Here is a 15,000-nt window from a genome sequence, read left to right as displayed (position 1 = left end):
AAGGAAAAGGGAGAGTGTCTTTTATGGTGTCCCAAGCAAAGAAGAATTCGGCTCTCTAATTTACCAGAGAGAGAGAGAGAGAGAGAGAGAGAGAGAGAGAGAGAGAGAGAGAGAGAGAGAGAGAGAGAGAGAGAGAGAGAGAGAAACATGCGATATCTATAAAGTTTCGCTGTAAAAATAAAGACCAGAGTGTATGAGACAGAAACGGGAAAGAGAGAGAGAGAGAGAGAGAGAGAGAGAGAGAGAGAGAGAGAGAGAGAGAGAGAGAGAGAGAGAGAGAGAGAGAGAGAGAGAGAGAGAGAGAAAAAGAAACAGAGCGATATACGGAGTGGGGAGCAATGGAGGAGGAAGACAAAATAGGAGATAAAGAACAGGGGATTACTACGAAAATAAAGACGGCGAGAGCAAGACAGGTAAAGAAAAGGAGATTACGAACTTTACTTAACCACACACTGTAAGCCAAACAAATAGAATGGCAGTGAATTCCTCCCAACAGTAAACACAGCCAGCACTAACAACCATTGCCACCAACTACCACTATCTCTACCAGCAGCAACAGCGGCAGCAGGAGGAGGAGCAGCAGCGGCAGTGGGGAACAACATCGACCATCATTCTCATAACCACCATCACGCAAATCATCACCACCATCATCACCATTAGCAAGGCAACACCGAGTAACCAAAAGACAAAACAAAACTAAAACTAAAGAAAAGAAACACATTTAGAAATAACACGTGCCCTAGTCATAGCATCATCATCATCATCGGCAGCAGCAACAACACCAAACACCAAAACAACAACTAACACCAAAACAACAACAACAACAACTAACACCAAAACAACAACACCAAACAAACAAACAGACAAACAACCACAGCTACAACAACATCCACAAGGACAACAAACAGAGGAAAAAGAGAGAACAATTAAACAGGACCTCATCCAGACAGACAGATGAAGAAAGACACAGAGAGACAGAGGAAAGACAGTGCCAAACGAAGAAGTCTGATCACCAGCTATACCTTGGCTCAGACGCACGAAGGCCGCGCTACGGAGATACGCAGGCAAATCAGCAGCAAAACTTAACAAGAGTGAGAGAGAGCATCTGTCTACAAGGGATTTTAGTCTTTCTTTAGCTCATCATGGCATCCAAGCGCTCTCCTCCCCATGGCGCGCAGACAAGGCCCCCCTACACCCCCTGCTGCCTGCCCCCCGCGCCGCCTCAAGGTCAAAGCGGCGATATCGAGATGTTTACGAGGGACTCAGCGCCTCCTCCTGGCTGAAGGGCGGCAGTGAATGCAGCAGGGGGCGTGAGGGGAGCCGTCCAGCACGCGGGAGGTAGTTTGGAAAGGTGTAGGAGAGCGGACAGTTCAAGGTCAAAGCTCCCTCCGCCCCCGGGAAGTCCTGCATGGAGGACCTCGTGTGATCCGTGTGACCTTACGTGACCCAACACAAGCTAACCTAACATGACCTAACATAAGTTAACCTAACTTGACCTAACATTACCTAACCTAATATAATCTAGTCTAACTTCACCTAATGTAACTTTGCCTAACCTTCCTATTCCCCTCCACCCATTCTACGTAACAAACCTCTACATCAAAATCATACAAAAATACCGTAAAGCAATAAAAAACTAATCATCAGAATCCCTTCCAGTTCACATAATCCTCTCTAATTCTCTCTAATATGACTGTACTCCATTAAAATCCCAACCTTTGCGTGACCCGATACAATGGCCTCGTGACCCAGTAAACGCTCTGGTCTAAGGGCACACTAATGAGGCAATATTATCCTCAAACCCTCTACCTATCATCGCCACAGCAGGTGAGTCAGGTGATTAAGGTACGGTGATTAATTACTGTAGGTTTGATGGGCTAGGTTTGGAGAGGAGGGCTGGGGAGACAAAGCAAGGCCCCCCACCCCTCCATTCCTCCTTGGGGGAAGACGAGGCGCGGATCTATCTCAGTCTCCCGTACGCACGACAAAGAGAACGGTACACAGCTCAATTTTCTTTCTTTTGGAGCCTCTCTTTTTATCGCATTTCTGAAAGGACGAGGATTCTTTGTATATGAAGGAGTGGATGGCGTTCTTTCAAGCTATTACGTGTGGGCTGGGAACGCTAGACTCCTTGCTCTTTTCTCTCATTTTACCTTTCTCCCAATAAAAGAAAATGGACCAGGCTGAGAACATGGGCTCAGATTCATAGAAAATGGTCTTCGAGACTTAGAAAATAGATTTAGGATTCACAAAGGGCAGGGTTAAGATTGCCTTGCGGCCGCCGAAAGGAGAAAAAAAAAATATTTATTTTCTTCACAGAAAATGAGTTTGGAGCTTTCATAGGAAAAGAAAATGGGCTTCATTCACGCAAAAAAAAAATAAAGCTCACTGAACAAGTAATGGACGCAACCCTTGAATTTTTTTTTTTAAGAAATGGATTTGAGATTGCTAAAGAAATTACTGAACACATTAAACTTGATTTATAATAACTAATATGACTTTAAGAAAATGGACTCATCATTGATTTATCTCACAGAAGACGACTTGAGTTGCACCAGAGTGGCCTTAACTCGCAGCAAGCGGCGTATGGGTTTCCCAGAACACGCTTATCCGGCGCGACGGAGGTTCATTAGCAGAGGCAACTCGAGCTCGCCAATGATAAAGGTGTTCTCGCGCCAGCCCGTCTACCCCTCATTACCAGACAAGGTATTCAGGGAGGAGAGGAAAGTAGCGAGTTCAAAGGAAACAGCCCTGGAGGGAAAGAGGAGGGAGAGAGAAAAAGAGCCCGAAGTTTTCCGTAGAGTTCTTTCACCATCTCAGTACGACCACCACCACTACCACCCCCGCTGCCGCCGCCACGCAGTCTCACATCGTTCCCTCATTACTACTTCCTCCCCGGCATTACCCCCACACCCTTCCTCCTTCACTACTGCCATCTCCCTAATGCCACTTCTTTAAAAACTCTTGCTAACATTTTACAGCTAGACCCTCCCTACCTACACCCTTCCTAGATAGACCCTCCCTGTCTAGACCCTTCCCACCTAGCCACCCTCTCTTTCTGAATGACCAAACATAAACACCCTGCACTTCCCTACTGCCTGATCTCACTTGGACCTTAACTCAACTCCCTTACAATATTCAAGACCACTGGTAGCTGCTTTACCCCCTTATGACCTCTTGTGACCCCCATTAAGCCGACAAGTGACCCCATGACCCTGAAACGAGGCCACCTGTACCTTCCCTCTAAAGCTGAGAGGCCCAAGTAGCTGGTGGCTTTCCTGAGTGCAACTTTTTATCCTTCCCAAGTCGCGAACCTTAATATCCTTGGCAAGACTCCACGTCCCTACCTGTGCCCCCTACCTGTGCCCCCTACCTGTCCCCCATACCTGTCCCCCTACCTGTCCCTCCTATCTGTGTCCCCTTACTACTACCCCCTACCTGTGCTCCCCAGTGCGTCCCCTACCACCTGGATCACACGTCATCCCATACAGGCCCACGGGGGGAAGGATGGGGCCTATCAACACCAAGGCCACCACTGGGGGGCGTCGAGGCGTGGTGGGCCACACTCAACACCGCTAGAAGGGGATAGGGAGGGGAGTGGTGGGGGGCGCTGGTCCCCGGTGGGTGTGACGGGGAGCCGCGCCCCCCTCCCACATTGGGCTCACGGTACATACACACCCAGCCCGCTGCCCTGCTCGACGGAAAGTGTAAAAAGAAAAATGTACAACTCCCCAAAAATATCTGAAACGCTAGGCTCATCCTGTAAAAAAAAACAATGTGAATAAAATTGTCGAATAATTAATAAATTGAATTGTCACTCGACTCCATGTATAGGGAAAATATAATAAAAAAAAATGACTGGGGGGGAAACCTCAAAAAAAAAAAAAAAAAAAAACGAACCAAAAAGGGTCACGACAAAACAGTTAACTGTATTGAAATAAAATTAAACTGGATGTTAAAAATTAAAAAAAATAAAAAAAAAAACTGACACTATTGATGAATTCTGAGGGAACGGGAAGGAGAGGAGGACGAGGACGATGAAGCAGATGGCAAGAGGAGGAGGAGGAGGAGGAGGAGGAGGAGGAGGAGGAGGAGGAGGAGGAGGAGGAGGAGGAGGTGGAGGAGGACGGAGAAAATTACATGAGAGGCGGACAGGAGACCAAGGATAACAAAGCCAATAAAAAAAAATGAATAAAAGACAGCAAAAAGCAAAAAAGTGTAAGGATAAATGAAGGATAGAGAGCAAGAATCGAAAGAAAAAGACGAGAGGAGGAAGGAAAGGTAAGAGAGAGAAAGAGGCAGAGAAGGAGAGGGAGAGAGAGACGAAAAGGAGGCAGTCGTCCATCCGTTAACTTCTCAAAGGACTTCCAGACCATCGAACGAGGGTCACGTGGCTTCGTTAGGGATAGGTGGAGTCCAGTGAGCCACTTCTCCATCTCACCTCTCAGTCTCTCACTCACTTCTCCACCTCATCTTATGCCCTCTCATTCATTCTCTCACTTCTTTACCTCACCTCTCTCTCTCTCTCTCTCTCTCTCTCTCTCTCTCTCTCTCTCTCTCTCTCTCTCTCTCTCTCTCTCTCTCTCTCTCTCTCTCTCTCTTTTGTCACTATATTCACTTGTCCACCAACTCGTCATTCGTTCATTCAATCAGTCATTTACTAAGTCACTGTGTCACTCCCTTATTTTTATTTTTTTATTTACTAACCCAATCACTCATCTTCACCCACTCCTCCCTGCCACCATTATGTACCGTTCCTCTCTCACACACTCACTCAGTTTAATTATTTTGCTTCTTCCCATTTTTTTTTCATCGCCATATTCATTTACTCATCATCTCTTCCTTCACATATGTTATTTTTTTTCCTTTCGTGTAGATTCAATCACTCATTCACTCACTAATTAATGTATTCAGTCAGTCAGTCATTCATTAATTCTCACTAAATCAGCCACTTCGCCATTCATTTTATTCGCATACTGAAACATTCATCTCCTCTGTGTCACCATCATTCCACGTCTCTCACTCACTCACTCACTTACTCACTCACTCTCTCACTCACTCACTCGCTCACTCAACACGACTCACAAAACCATCCAGTCACTTCTTAAAAGCTTCCCTCGAGGCCAAAGAATTAAGAAAGTTTCGAAAAAAGAAATCTAAAACCGACAGAAAAGAAAACGTAAAGAAATTGTGAATCAACCTCTGGGTTATCCAATAAATACACCCCGGGAAAAAAATAAAAAAAATACCAACAGAAAAATAACATGTTACAGAACTTTGGGAAAAAAAATAGAAAAAAAACTTTGCCCAAAAAGATGAAGAAAAGCAAAAAAAAAAAAAAAAAAACTATATGAAGGAACGGAGGGAGAGAGAGGGAGAGTGAAAGGGGAAGGGAGGCACGGAGGGAGGGAGGAAGAAATGGAGGAAAGCATGTAACACTAAAAGGTCAGAGAGCAGAGTGACCCTGAGGAAGGTTAAAGGTCATTAAGGAGCTAAATAAAGTTCGCCAGCTGCTGAAGGGGAAGGAAGGAGGGAAGGAAGGAAGGAAGGAGGGAAGGAAGGAGGGAAGGAAGGAAGGAAAGAAGGCAGGAAGGCAAGAGAGAGAAAATGAAGACCGTAAGGAGGGAGAGAGGGAGGTAAAGAAGTATGTGAAAAAAGACAAAAAAAAAAAAAAGTAAAACCAACAGTAAAATATGAGCAGCGTAAACTAATGTCTGAAATTTCTTGAAAATAAATAAATAAGCAACACTAATAATAACAAATTACGCAACACTTATAAAAAAATACATATTATATCAACACCCAGTCTTGCAACACCGAGAGGACCTGAAGCACACCTGGTTGCGACTTAAGTGTTGCTGCAATACAACAATAAAACTGCCACTTTTTTTTTTAAACAGTGTTACTTCTGCAACGCCAACCATGTGCTACACAAGTCATCTGGCTTTGCATGATGTACGAGGAGGAGGAAGAGGAGGAGGAGGAAAACATGGATGAAAAACATACAGTATTACTTTTGCGAAACACTACCAAAAAATAATTAGTAATACGGAAATGAACACTATAACATTAAACAATGGTATAAATGGTTACCCAACACACACACACACACACACACACACACACACACACACACACACACACACACACATACACACAAATTACACCAAACAACGGAAACGACAAAGAAAAAGAAACAGAACGAAACAAACAAACAAACAGTAATAACAAATCACACAAAAAACATCATATAAAAATACATTGAAACAAAACAAACAAACAAACAAACAGGCCAAGAATAAGAGCTAGCAAGCGAGGCTGGCTAGGAGGAGGAGGAGGAGGAGGAGGAGGAGGAGGAGGAGGAGGAGGAGGAGGAGGAGGAGGAGGAGGAGGAAAAGGATACTGGTATAGGAAAACGGGAAAAGAAAATGGGAACGAACGAACGCATACGGACGAGCGGGCAGACGGGCTAGCGAAAAAAAAAAGGGGGGGACAGGGGGGGGCAGGGGGCACAGCTTAGAGGAGCAATGAAGGGCGGGAAGGGGAGTGGTGGGGAGGGAGGGAACAATATCATGTGTTAGTTACTTCGATGTGTTTGAGGGAGTGAGGGTCTGTTGGGGAGGGCCGGAGTGGGGGCAGGGGGGAGGTGTTATGAAGGTATTATGGGGGCATGAGTGAGGTGTGCCTGGGCCGCACCAGCACCTCGACACCCCGTTGTAAGGATTAGAGAAGCACCGACATATGGAGTCACCCACCTGGCCAGGATCACCCTTTAACGCGGACAGTCAGATAAGAGGATTAGAAAAAATAATAATGATATATATAAGGAGAGGGGAATGTTCAGAGAGTACAGTAGTAATGATAATAATAATGGTAATCTAAACAATAATTGGCAGTAGTAGTAGTAGTAGTAGTAGTAATAGTAGTAGTAGTAGTAGTAAAAGTAATAGTGGTAGTAGTAGTAGTAAATAAGAAAACGCCAAAAAAAGAAAGTCATCTGAAATGCTAACGTGTAATTTAAGGAGAAAATATTGAAATGTAAACACACAGGCATTTATGTACAGCAGACTACGACAGGAGGAGGAGGAAGAGGAGGAGGAGAAGGAGGAAGAGGAGAAGGAGGAGGAGGAGGAGGAGGAGGAGGAGGAGGAGGAGGAGGAGGAGGAGGAGGAGGAGGAGGAGAAAGTGGAGAAGGAGGACGAGGAGGATGGGGAGGAGACAAACGAGACAAAGAAAAGAGGAAAACCATTTTTTTAAAGATTTAGCAAAAGGCAAATAGTAATAAGAAAAGCGCCAAGGCAAAAAGTGTGTGATGGACGAGGAGGAGGAGCAAGGCGAGGAGAAAAGGAAGAATGGGGAAGGGAAAAGGATGAGGAAAAAGGAAAAGGAAAAGGTAAAGATTAAATACGTGAAGGTACTGGATAATACCATGAAAATTTTTTGTAAGTAGAATTAAGATGAGATAAAAGAGAAGACAGCTCGGTGGAAATGAGGAACTGAAGGGTAGAGCATATATATATATATATATATATATATATATATATATATATATATATATATATATATATATATATATATATATATATATATATATATATATATTCAAGACAGAAGACTCGATCAACTGGATGCAGAATGCTAGAATATACATATGAATATATATGCTGAGGAAGATGTTAGCAAGATACATATTCATATATATATATGTAAAGATCAGTATATAAAAGATGTTATATAATAGCATATAAAACACACATATAGGCACAAAACTGCAATTAATATAGAGAGAGAAACACAAGACTTCAGAGCTAAATACATTCTCCCAGACAGAAAGGAAAAATAGAAAGTGCGTAACGTGTGTGTGTGTGTGTGTGTGTGTGTGTGTGTGTGTGTGTGTGTGTGTGTGTGTGTGTGTGTGTGTGTGTGTGTGTGTGTGTGTGTGTGTGTGTGTGTGTGTGTGTGTGTGTGTGTGTGTTTGCGTGCGTCAGCGAAGAGGCGTGGTAGTGGGCCGAGTCACCCCTCCGGCAGCCACAGGTGTGACGGTTGGCAGGTGTGAGGAGCGAGTCATGAGCCAGATGAGGCGGCCGCGGAGAAAGGCCAGGTAAGAAAGGCCAGGTAAGAAAAAGGTGCACCACCCAAACTACAGGATTCAGTTGCTCAAGTAAGTAAGTGAGTGAGTGAATAAGTAAAGACAAGTGAGTCAGAAACCGAGTGATGCAAGGAGAATACGAGCTACTTGCACCTACTGATTACAATTCAACAAGTATAAGTGAGCACTAGTTGACAGGTAACAGGGAAGAACAAGACTCAAATTGTCATCCACAAACTTACGCGCCGAGAAACTAACTAAAAAAATACAGTAATAATTTTTTAAACATATTTTCTTTACTGAGTTTATTTTTTATGTCTTTCTCGTCCAGCCACTAAATGTGTGTGTGTGTGTGTGTGTGTGTGTGTGTGTGTGTGTGTGTGTGCTAGCTAGTGCTCTCAGCGGCGTACAAAACAGTGCTATGAACGAGATCTTAAGTGTGGTTGAGCTTTCACTAATTTAATGTCGGGCACCACTAGCTAGAATGGGGAGCGGGGGGGTTAGGGGTGCTGGGAGCGATGGGGTAAGGCACTGTATGCATCATCATAAGCGTGTACGTGTGTGTGTGTGTGTGTGTGTGTGTGTGTGTGTGTGTGTGTGTGTGTGTGTGTGTGTGTGTGTGTGTGTGTGTGTGTGTGGGGTGAGTGTGTGTGTGTGTGTGTGTGTGTGTGTGTGTGTGTGTGTGTGTGTGTGTGTGTGTGTGTGTCACTGTCAATAACACAAACATAAAAATAACTCCTACATTATCATCATAACCAGCTATTTCTGTTTACAAAGTCCTGAATGTCTGTCTTGGTTTATTGTATACAAATCTAAAATACTCTTAGTAAACCAAACTTCAGATCATTTATATTTACAAATCTAAAAAGTGGAATTTACATCTACTGTATTGGTGTGCTACATAGCGGCCTGATCGACCCTCCGCGCCCTAGAGGCCTACGGACCCTAAAAATGGGCCTATGTGTAAACTGGGGCAAAAAAAAAAAAAAAAAAAAAAGAGTAAAAGTAGAAGCGAAATAATGTGTTTACTTACATGAGTTTCGTAACCACGCCATCCATACCCCCATGTTCATTCTGCGGGGAAAAAAGAAGAGTGGTTAATATTTTGGTGTCCTGAACTACAAGAGGAAGAGGAGGGGGAAACTCGTAGGAAATACATAAAAAGAACAGATCTCAGGAACAAAAGAAAAGAATAATTATTTGCCGCCCTGAATATGAGAAAAAGAACAGGACTACATAAAAAAAAGAAAAGTTAATATCTCTGCGTCCTGAGCTAGAGGAAGAGTAAAAAGCGAGGGAAACTCTTAGGAAATACATAGGAAGAACAGACCTGACGAAGAGGAAAAGGAGGAAGAGGAGGAGAGGGAAACTCGTAGAAAACCGATACAAATAACCCATCTCAGGAAATAAACATAATAAAAGAATAATTATTTGCCATCCTGAACGAAAGAAAAGGAGCAGGAGTACATGGGGAGCAAACAGGAAGAAGAGATGGAACGAAAGCTATTGGTATGGAGGACATCTGCTGGAACTACAAACTACCACGAGTAAACTACGAGAGGGAGAACAAGAAAGCAAGGACCAAGGCAGGAATACCCAAGTAGGAGGAGGAGGAGAAGGAGGAGGAGGAGAAAAAGACACAGTACAGGACAAAGACAAGGATGAGGACGAGGGAAAGGAGTCGGAAAAAAAGAAAAGGATGATGGAGAAAGAGGAAGAGGAGGCGGAGGAGGATGATAAGGAAGAGAGGATCTTGTTTATACTGTTGGGATAACGAGGTTGCTAAGACTCAGTTTGCATATTAAGTAAGCGAAGAGGAGGAGAGAGGGAGAGGGAACCTAAGGGAGTATTTACTTCACTCTATCGCTTCACCCTGTCCGCCAAGATCAAGACGCGAGGAACACAAGGGAACACAAAGGAAGAATAAATAACAGAACACAAGGAACACAAAGGAAGGAGAAACATCAGAACACAAGGGAACACAAAGTTGTATTATCCTCTAGAGGCTGTTTCGTAAGAAGCTGCACAGTCTAATCTAAAGCAAGAGGAAGGTTGGGTGGCAAATATCGAGGGAGCTTTCTTTCAGTCTTATCGCTGACGGAGAATCTCAGGGAATAACTTACCTGATGCGATGCAGATTAGGTGGCTGGACATTTTATAGCGCACAACTTACCTTTATTATGTTATACGCTATGTAACACACACACACACACACACACACACACACACACACACACACACACACACACACACACGATCAGAGTCAGCCATTCTTGTTTACACTGCACGTACGTAAAACAGAAATCGTACTTACGTAAAATATGTAACAATACGGAAAAAGAAGACCAATGACACACACACACACACACACACACACACACACACACACACACACACACACACACACACACACACACACACACACACACACACACACATTCTTCCCCTTAATTAATTAAAGTCCATCACCCACCAGCCTTATGATGTCCACAGATAAGACTTAAAATACCCTTAGGAGAAAACAATGACACCCTTGAGAGAGAAGAGAAGGAAGGCAAGGCATTATGATCCCAACTGGTGGAATCCCTAAGGACGCTTTTACCCACGCCCATTGTCCTGCCGAGGAACCCTGATATGGAGTAATGGCATTATGGCCCCCAAGCTACAATAATTAATTTATCTCCTGCTTAGGCCTACTCCGTGTCCCCAGGTAACACTTAACACATGATGGCATTAATTAGAAAGATCACAACGTTCTTTTTCCATCTTTCCTTTAGTTAGCGTTTATCAGCATCGGGGGATAAATCATGGGAGTTTTGTTTTAAGCTTCCATCAATTATCGTTCTTGCGTTAGCTTTGATAGGCTCAGGGAGGATTTCCGGACAGGCCTATACAGGAGTAAATTAAGGGATTCTTTAGGCTTGGGAAGATGGCGTCACGGATACAGGCGGTGCGGGGATATGGAGTGGAAAATAGCGAGAGAGAGAGAGAGAGAGAGAGAGAGAGAGAGAGAGAGAGAGAGAGAGAGAGAGAGAGAGAGAGAGAGAGAGAGAGAGAGAGAGAGAGAGAGAGAGAGAGAGAGAGAGAGAGAGAGAGAGTAATAGGGCATGTTCTGAGGAGTGGAATGGAAGGAAAGAATGCCCCGCTGAACAAGAAGTTATTTATGAAATGAAATGCCGGAGTGTAAAAAAAATAAATAAAACGAGAATGTGGGGTATTTCTTCTCTTTCCTTTTTATCATTCATTCTGCAACACACACACACACACACACACACACACACACACACACACACACACACACACACACACACACACACACACACACACACACACACACACACACACACACACACACACACACTTCCCTCCCTCAAGCAATTTCTGTCACTCGTTTCTCCTTCCTCAATTACTATTTTCCTCCTCCTCCTCTCTCAGTTCCTCCTCTTATTGTTATATATTTATCACAATCCTTTCTTTAATCTACCCACAGATTATTCTCCTTTCCCTCTCTCTACCCTACTTTACTTTCAATATGCATTCCCTTTCTCTCTTTATCTCTCCCTCTCTCCTCCCTTTCTTCAGCATTACAAGAACTTAGGGTGCAACGTAATCTACAGGATTTAATAACGAGCGGCAACAACTTGTCTCCCCCGCTGCTAGACACACACTGCCGGTGCACTGCGGGTGTCTAGTCTCTTATGCTCCACCTGGTGCTGACGTCACGCTGGTTTTGGGTACGATGAAGACAGGTGGAGAGGGAAGCAGGGAACAAGAAGGCAGGTTGCTGGGCAGAAAATTCGAAAATTGAGGATAAATTAGGAAAAAATAGCAGGGAGAGAGAGAGAGAGAGAGAGAGAGAGAGAGAGAGAGAGAGAGAGAGAGAGAGAGAGACTAAATGACTAACTTACTAACTAGCTGGTTGCCTGACTGAGACGTAAACAAACATAGCTAGACAAACACATCTAAAGGCACCACACCTCTTCAAATCTTAACACTCGGCCTTTCATCCTCTAAATGCACCATCTTTATTCGCCAAGATAGACGGAATGCCTGAAAACAACGCCCATTGGTTCTCGCATTCAATTCTCGCTCCGTGATTGGTCAATGCACTAACCCTAGCATCACAACGGCATATCATTGGTTCATTCCCCTTGCCATCTTTTACTGAGTAATTTTCGGCCAATGGGAGAGTGAGATGCCCGCTTATTGGTCAGCAAATGGATACTGCGTCCGTATTGGCTGCCTGGCGCCTGGGAGGTTTCTGATTGGTGGACTCTTGTGCCTCGTTACGGGCAGTCCTTATCGTTGATTGGCTGATTCCCGTCAATGGCACTAATTAGACAATCAAACACACACACACACACACACACACACACACACACACACACACACACACACACACACACACACACACCTAAAAAGAATATAAATCAACACCAGTGCACTCTCTCTCTCTCTCTCTCTCTCTCTCTCTCTCTCTCTCTCTCTCTCTCTCTCTCTCTCTCTCTCTCTCTCGTAAGTTACCCTAACATACTTTTTGAGGAAACGCCTGAGAATAGAACTGGACTTTCTATTCTATAATTAATTGCCAATAAACTGAAGGAGGGAAGAGGAAGAGGAAACAGCATGGAAGAGGAGGTGGAAACGAGGGCTGGAGGAAAAAGGCACACAATAGGAGGAGGAAGAGGAGGAGGTATGGAAGACAGGATAAGGAAGTAGAGGAGGAGGAACAGGGATAGAGAAGCAGTCATGAAATACAGAAACGAAGGAGGAAATGGAGCATAGAATAATGATGGAGAGAATAAAGAATGTATGGAAGGAGAGAAGAGGGAAAGAAAGGAGGACTGGACAAGTGGATGAAAGGAAGTAAGGAGTATATAATGAATGGAGGAAGGAGAAGAGCGGAAGGAATAGGAGGAGTTTGGAGGGAAGAAAGGGAAAGATGAGGAGGAATGGGTGATGATTAGGGGTTTGGAGAGAAATTATGAAAGGAAAAGAATATAGGGGAAGAGAAATTGTGTTAGGAATAAATGAAAGCAGGGAAGAACGGAAGAAAAAGATGTAAAGGATGAAAGTGCATAAGAAGGAAAACAGAAACACGAATAGATAAACAAAAAGTAATCAAAGGAAAAATAAATATTCGAAGTAAACAAAACAAGAATAATAATAATCAAAATAAGACAGAATGGAGAAGAAATAAATATAAAAAGCAGAAGAAATAAATATAAAAAGCAATCAGTGTCAAAGTAAACAAGGAGGAGAGTAAATAATGAAAAAAAAGAAAATAACTAATACAGGATAGAAAGACAAGGAAACAAATAAACCAATAATCAACGTAAATATTTCATGCATAATTTAATAAAACATAACAATAACAACTCATACGAAGAAAATAAATAGCGAACGTCAAAACAAACAAGAATAAAAAGAAACAAATAATAAGAGGATAGAAAGACGAGGAAACAAATAAACAAATAATAAAAGTTAAAATTTCAAACATAGATCAACATAGAAAGACAAAATACTGTAGATGAAGAATAACTCACACAAGACTCCCCCAACGTAACATCTGCCATTAATTACTAAGTATGTAATTAATCACGACCCTCTAAGGCGACAACACACACACCTCAACTTTTAAATTAATGACGCCAGGATTCAACACCTGTCTCCCTCTCTCTCTCTCTCTCCCTACCTTCCTTCTTTTCTCCTCCCCTCTACTTCATCTCTCCCTTCCTTCAGCTGTCTTTCCTCGTTATTTTCTCTTCCCTACTCCTCTCCCGTCATTTAGCTCCCTTTTCTCCTTTATCCCTCTCCTCGTTTCCCTTTCTCCCTTACTTCAGCTTTCTTATCTCTTTTCTACTATCTTTGTTTTTTCTTCCTCCTTCTCTTCCCTACTCCCTCTCTCCCGTCCTTCTCTTGCCTACTTCCTCTCTCCCTTCCTTTTATTGTTCTTCCCTCCTCCCTACTTTCTCTCTCCCTTTCTACATCTCTCTTTCCTCCGTTTCCCTACTCGTTTTCTCCTTTCCTTCATCTCTCTTTCCTCCTCCTCCTCTCCTCCTCCTCCTACCTCTGATGTCACGTTCCCTTTTCACCATGTATTTTCTCTCTCCTTTTATCTACTTATCTTCTCTTCCCTATTTATCCAGGTTCTCCTTCTCATGCCTCTGTCACTTTGCCCTTCCACCCTTCCCCTTTCCCTCCATCCCTTCTTTCCCCTTCCTGAACTTGATGGGCAAGGGAGGGGAAGGCTGGAGAGGGAAGGGGAGGGGAGGGGAGAGAAAGGGAGGAGAGGAGAGATGAGGGGAGGATGGGAGTTCATTAATGAGTCTGGTTTACCTGTCTTTCACCTGTCCCACGTGCTCATTACAGAAGGGAGGAGGACGAGGAATAAAGGGAGACAAACACGTACGGGACAATATGAGACACCACACACACACACACACACACACACACACACACACACACACACACACATACAGGACAGCCAGCTCACACTACCAATTTCAGGCTATGACAAGGAGATAGACAGACAGACAGGCAGACAGAGAGATAGACAGATGGACAGACAGGCAGGTGGACAGACAGGCAGATGGACAGACAGCCACTGAAGGTCTCTAATGGAGAGAAATATTACTTAATCTATTGTGTCACTGGAGACAAAAACACCTCCAAGAGAGAGAGAGAGAGAGAGAGAGAGAGAGAGAGAGAGAGAGAGAGAGAGAGAGAGAGAGAGAGAGAGAGAGAGAGAGAGAGAGAGAGAGAGAGAGAGTCTATATATGTAAATCATCAGCAATCCATCCATCTTCCTCAAATGAGAATTATGACTCACAATTTTCGTTATTTTCTTTTCATAATTTCTCTACAACCTCTAATTTTCACCCGTGCTTGCTTCCTCTTCTTTTCTTCCC

The 15,000-nt window shown here is 43.6% G+C and overlaps 1 protein-coding gene across 5 annotated transcripts in view; it reads right to left on the bottom strand.

Annotated features, from left to right (window-relative positions):
- The window catches only part of LOC135109684 (protein unc-13 homolog B-like), a 99,287-nt gene that overhangs the window by 57,451 nt on the left and 26,836 nt on the right, over positions 1–15,000 (bottom strand). For all 5 annotated transcript variants that reach the window (XM_064021228.1, XM_064021232.1, XM_064021231.1 and 2 more), the window contains exon 2: positions 9,123–9,163. In XM_064021228.1, coding sequence (XP_063877298.1) covers positions 9,123–9,163 — 41 coding nt within the window. The remainder of the gene's footprint in view (positions 1–9,122; positions 9,164–15,000) is intronic.

This window comes from Scylla paramamosain, chromosome 19 (genome assembly GCF_035594125.1).
Source record: "Scylla paramamosain isolate STU-SP2022 chromosome 19, ASM3559412v1, whole genome shotgun sequence".
Lineage (NCBI taxonomy): Eukaryota > Metazoa > Arthropoda > Malacostraca > Decapoda > Portunidae > Scylla > Scylla paramamosain.
The sequence above is the reverse complement of the archived record's forward strand: the minus strand, read 5'-3'. Positions and strand labels throughout refer to the sequence as shown.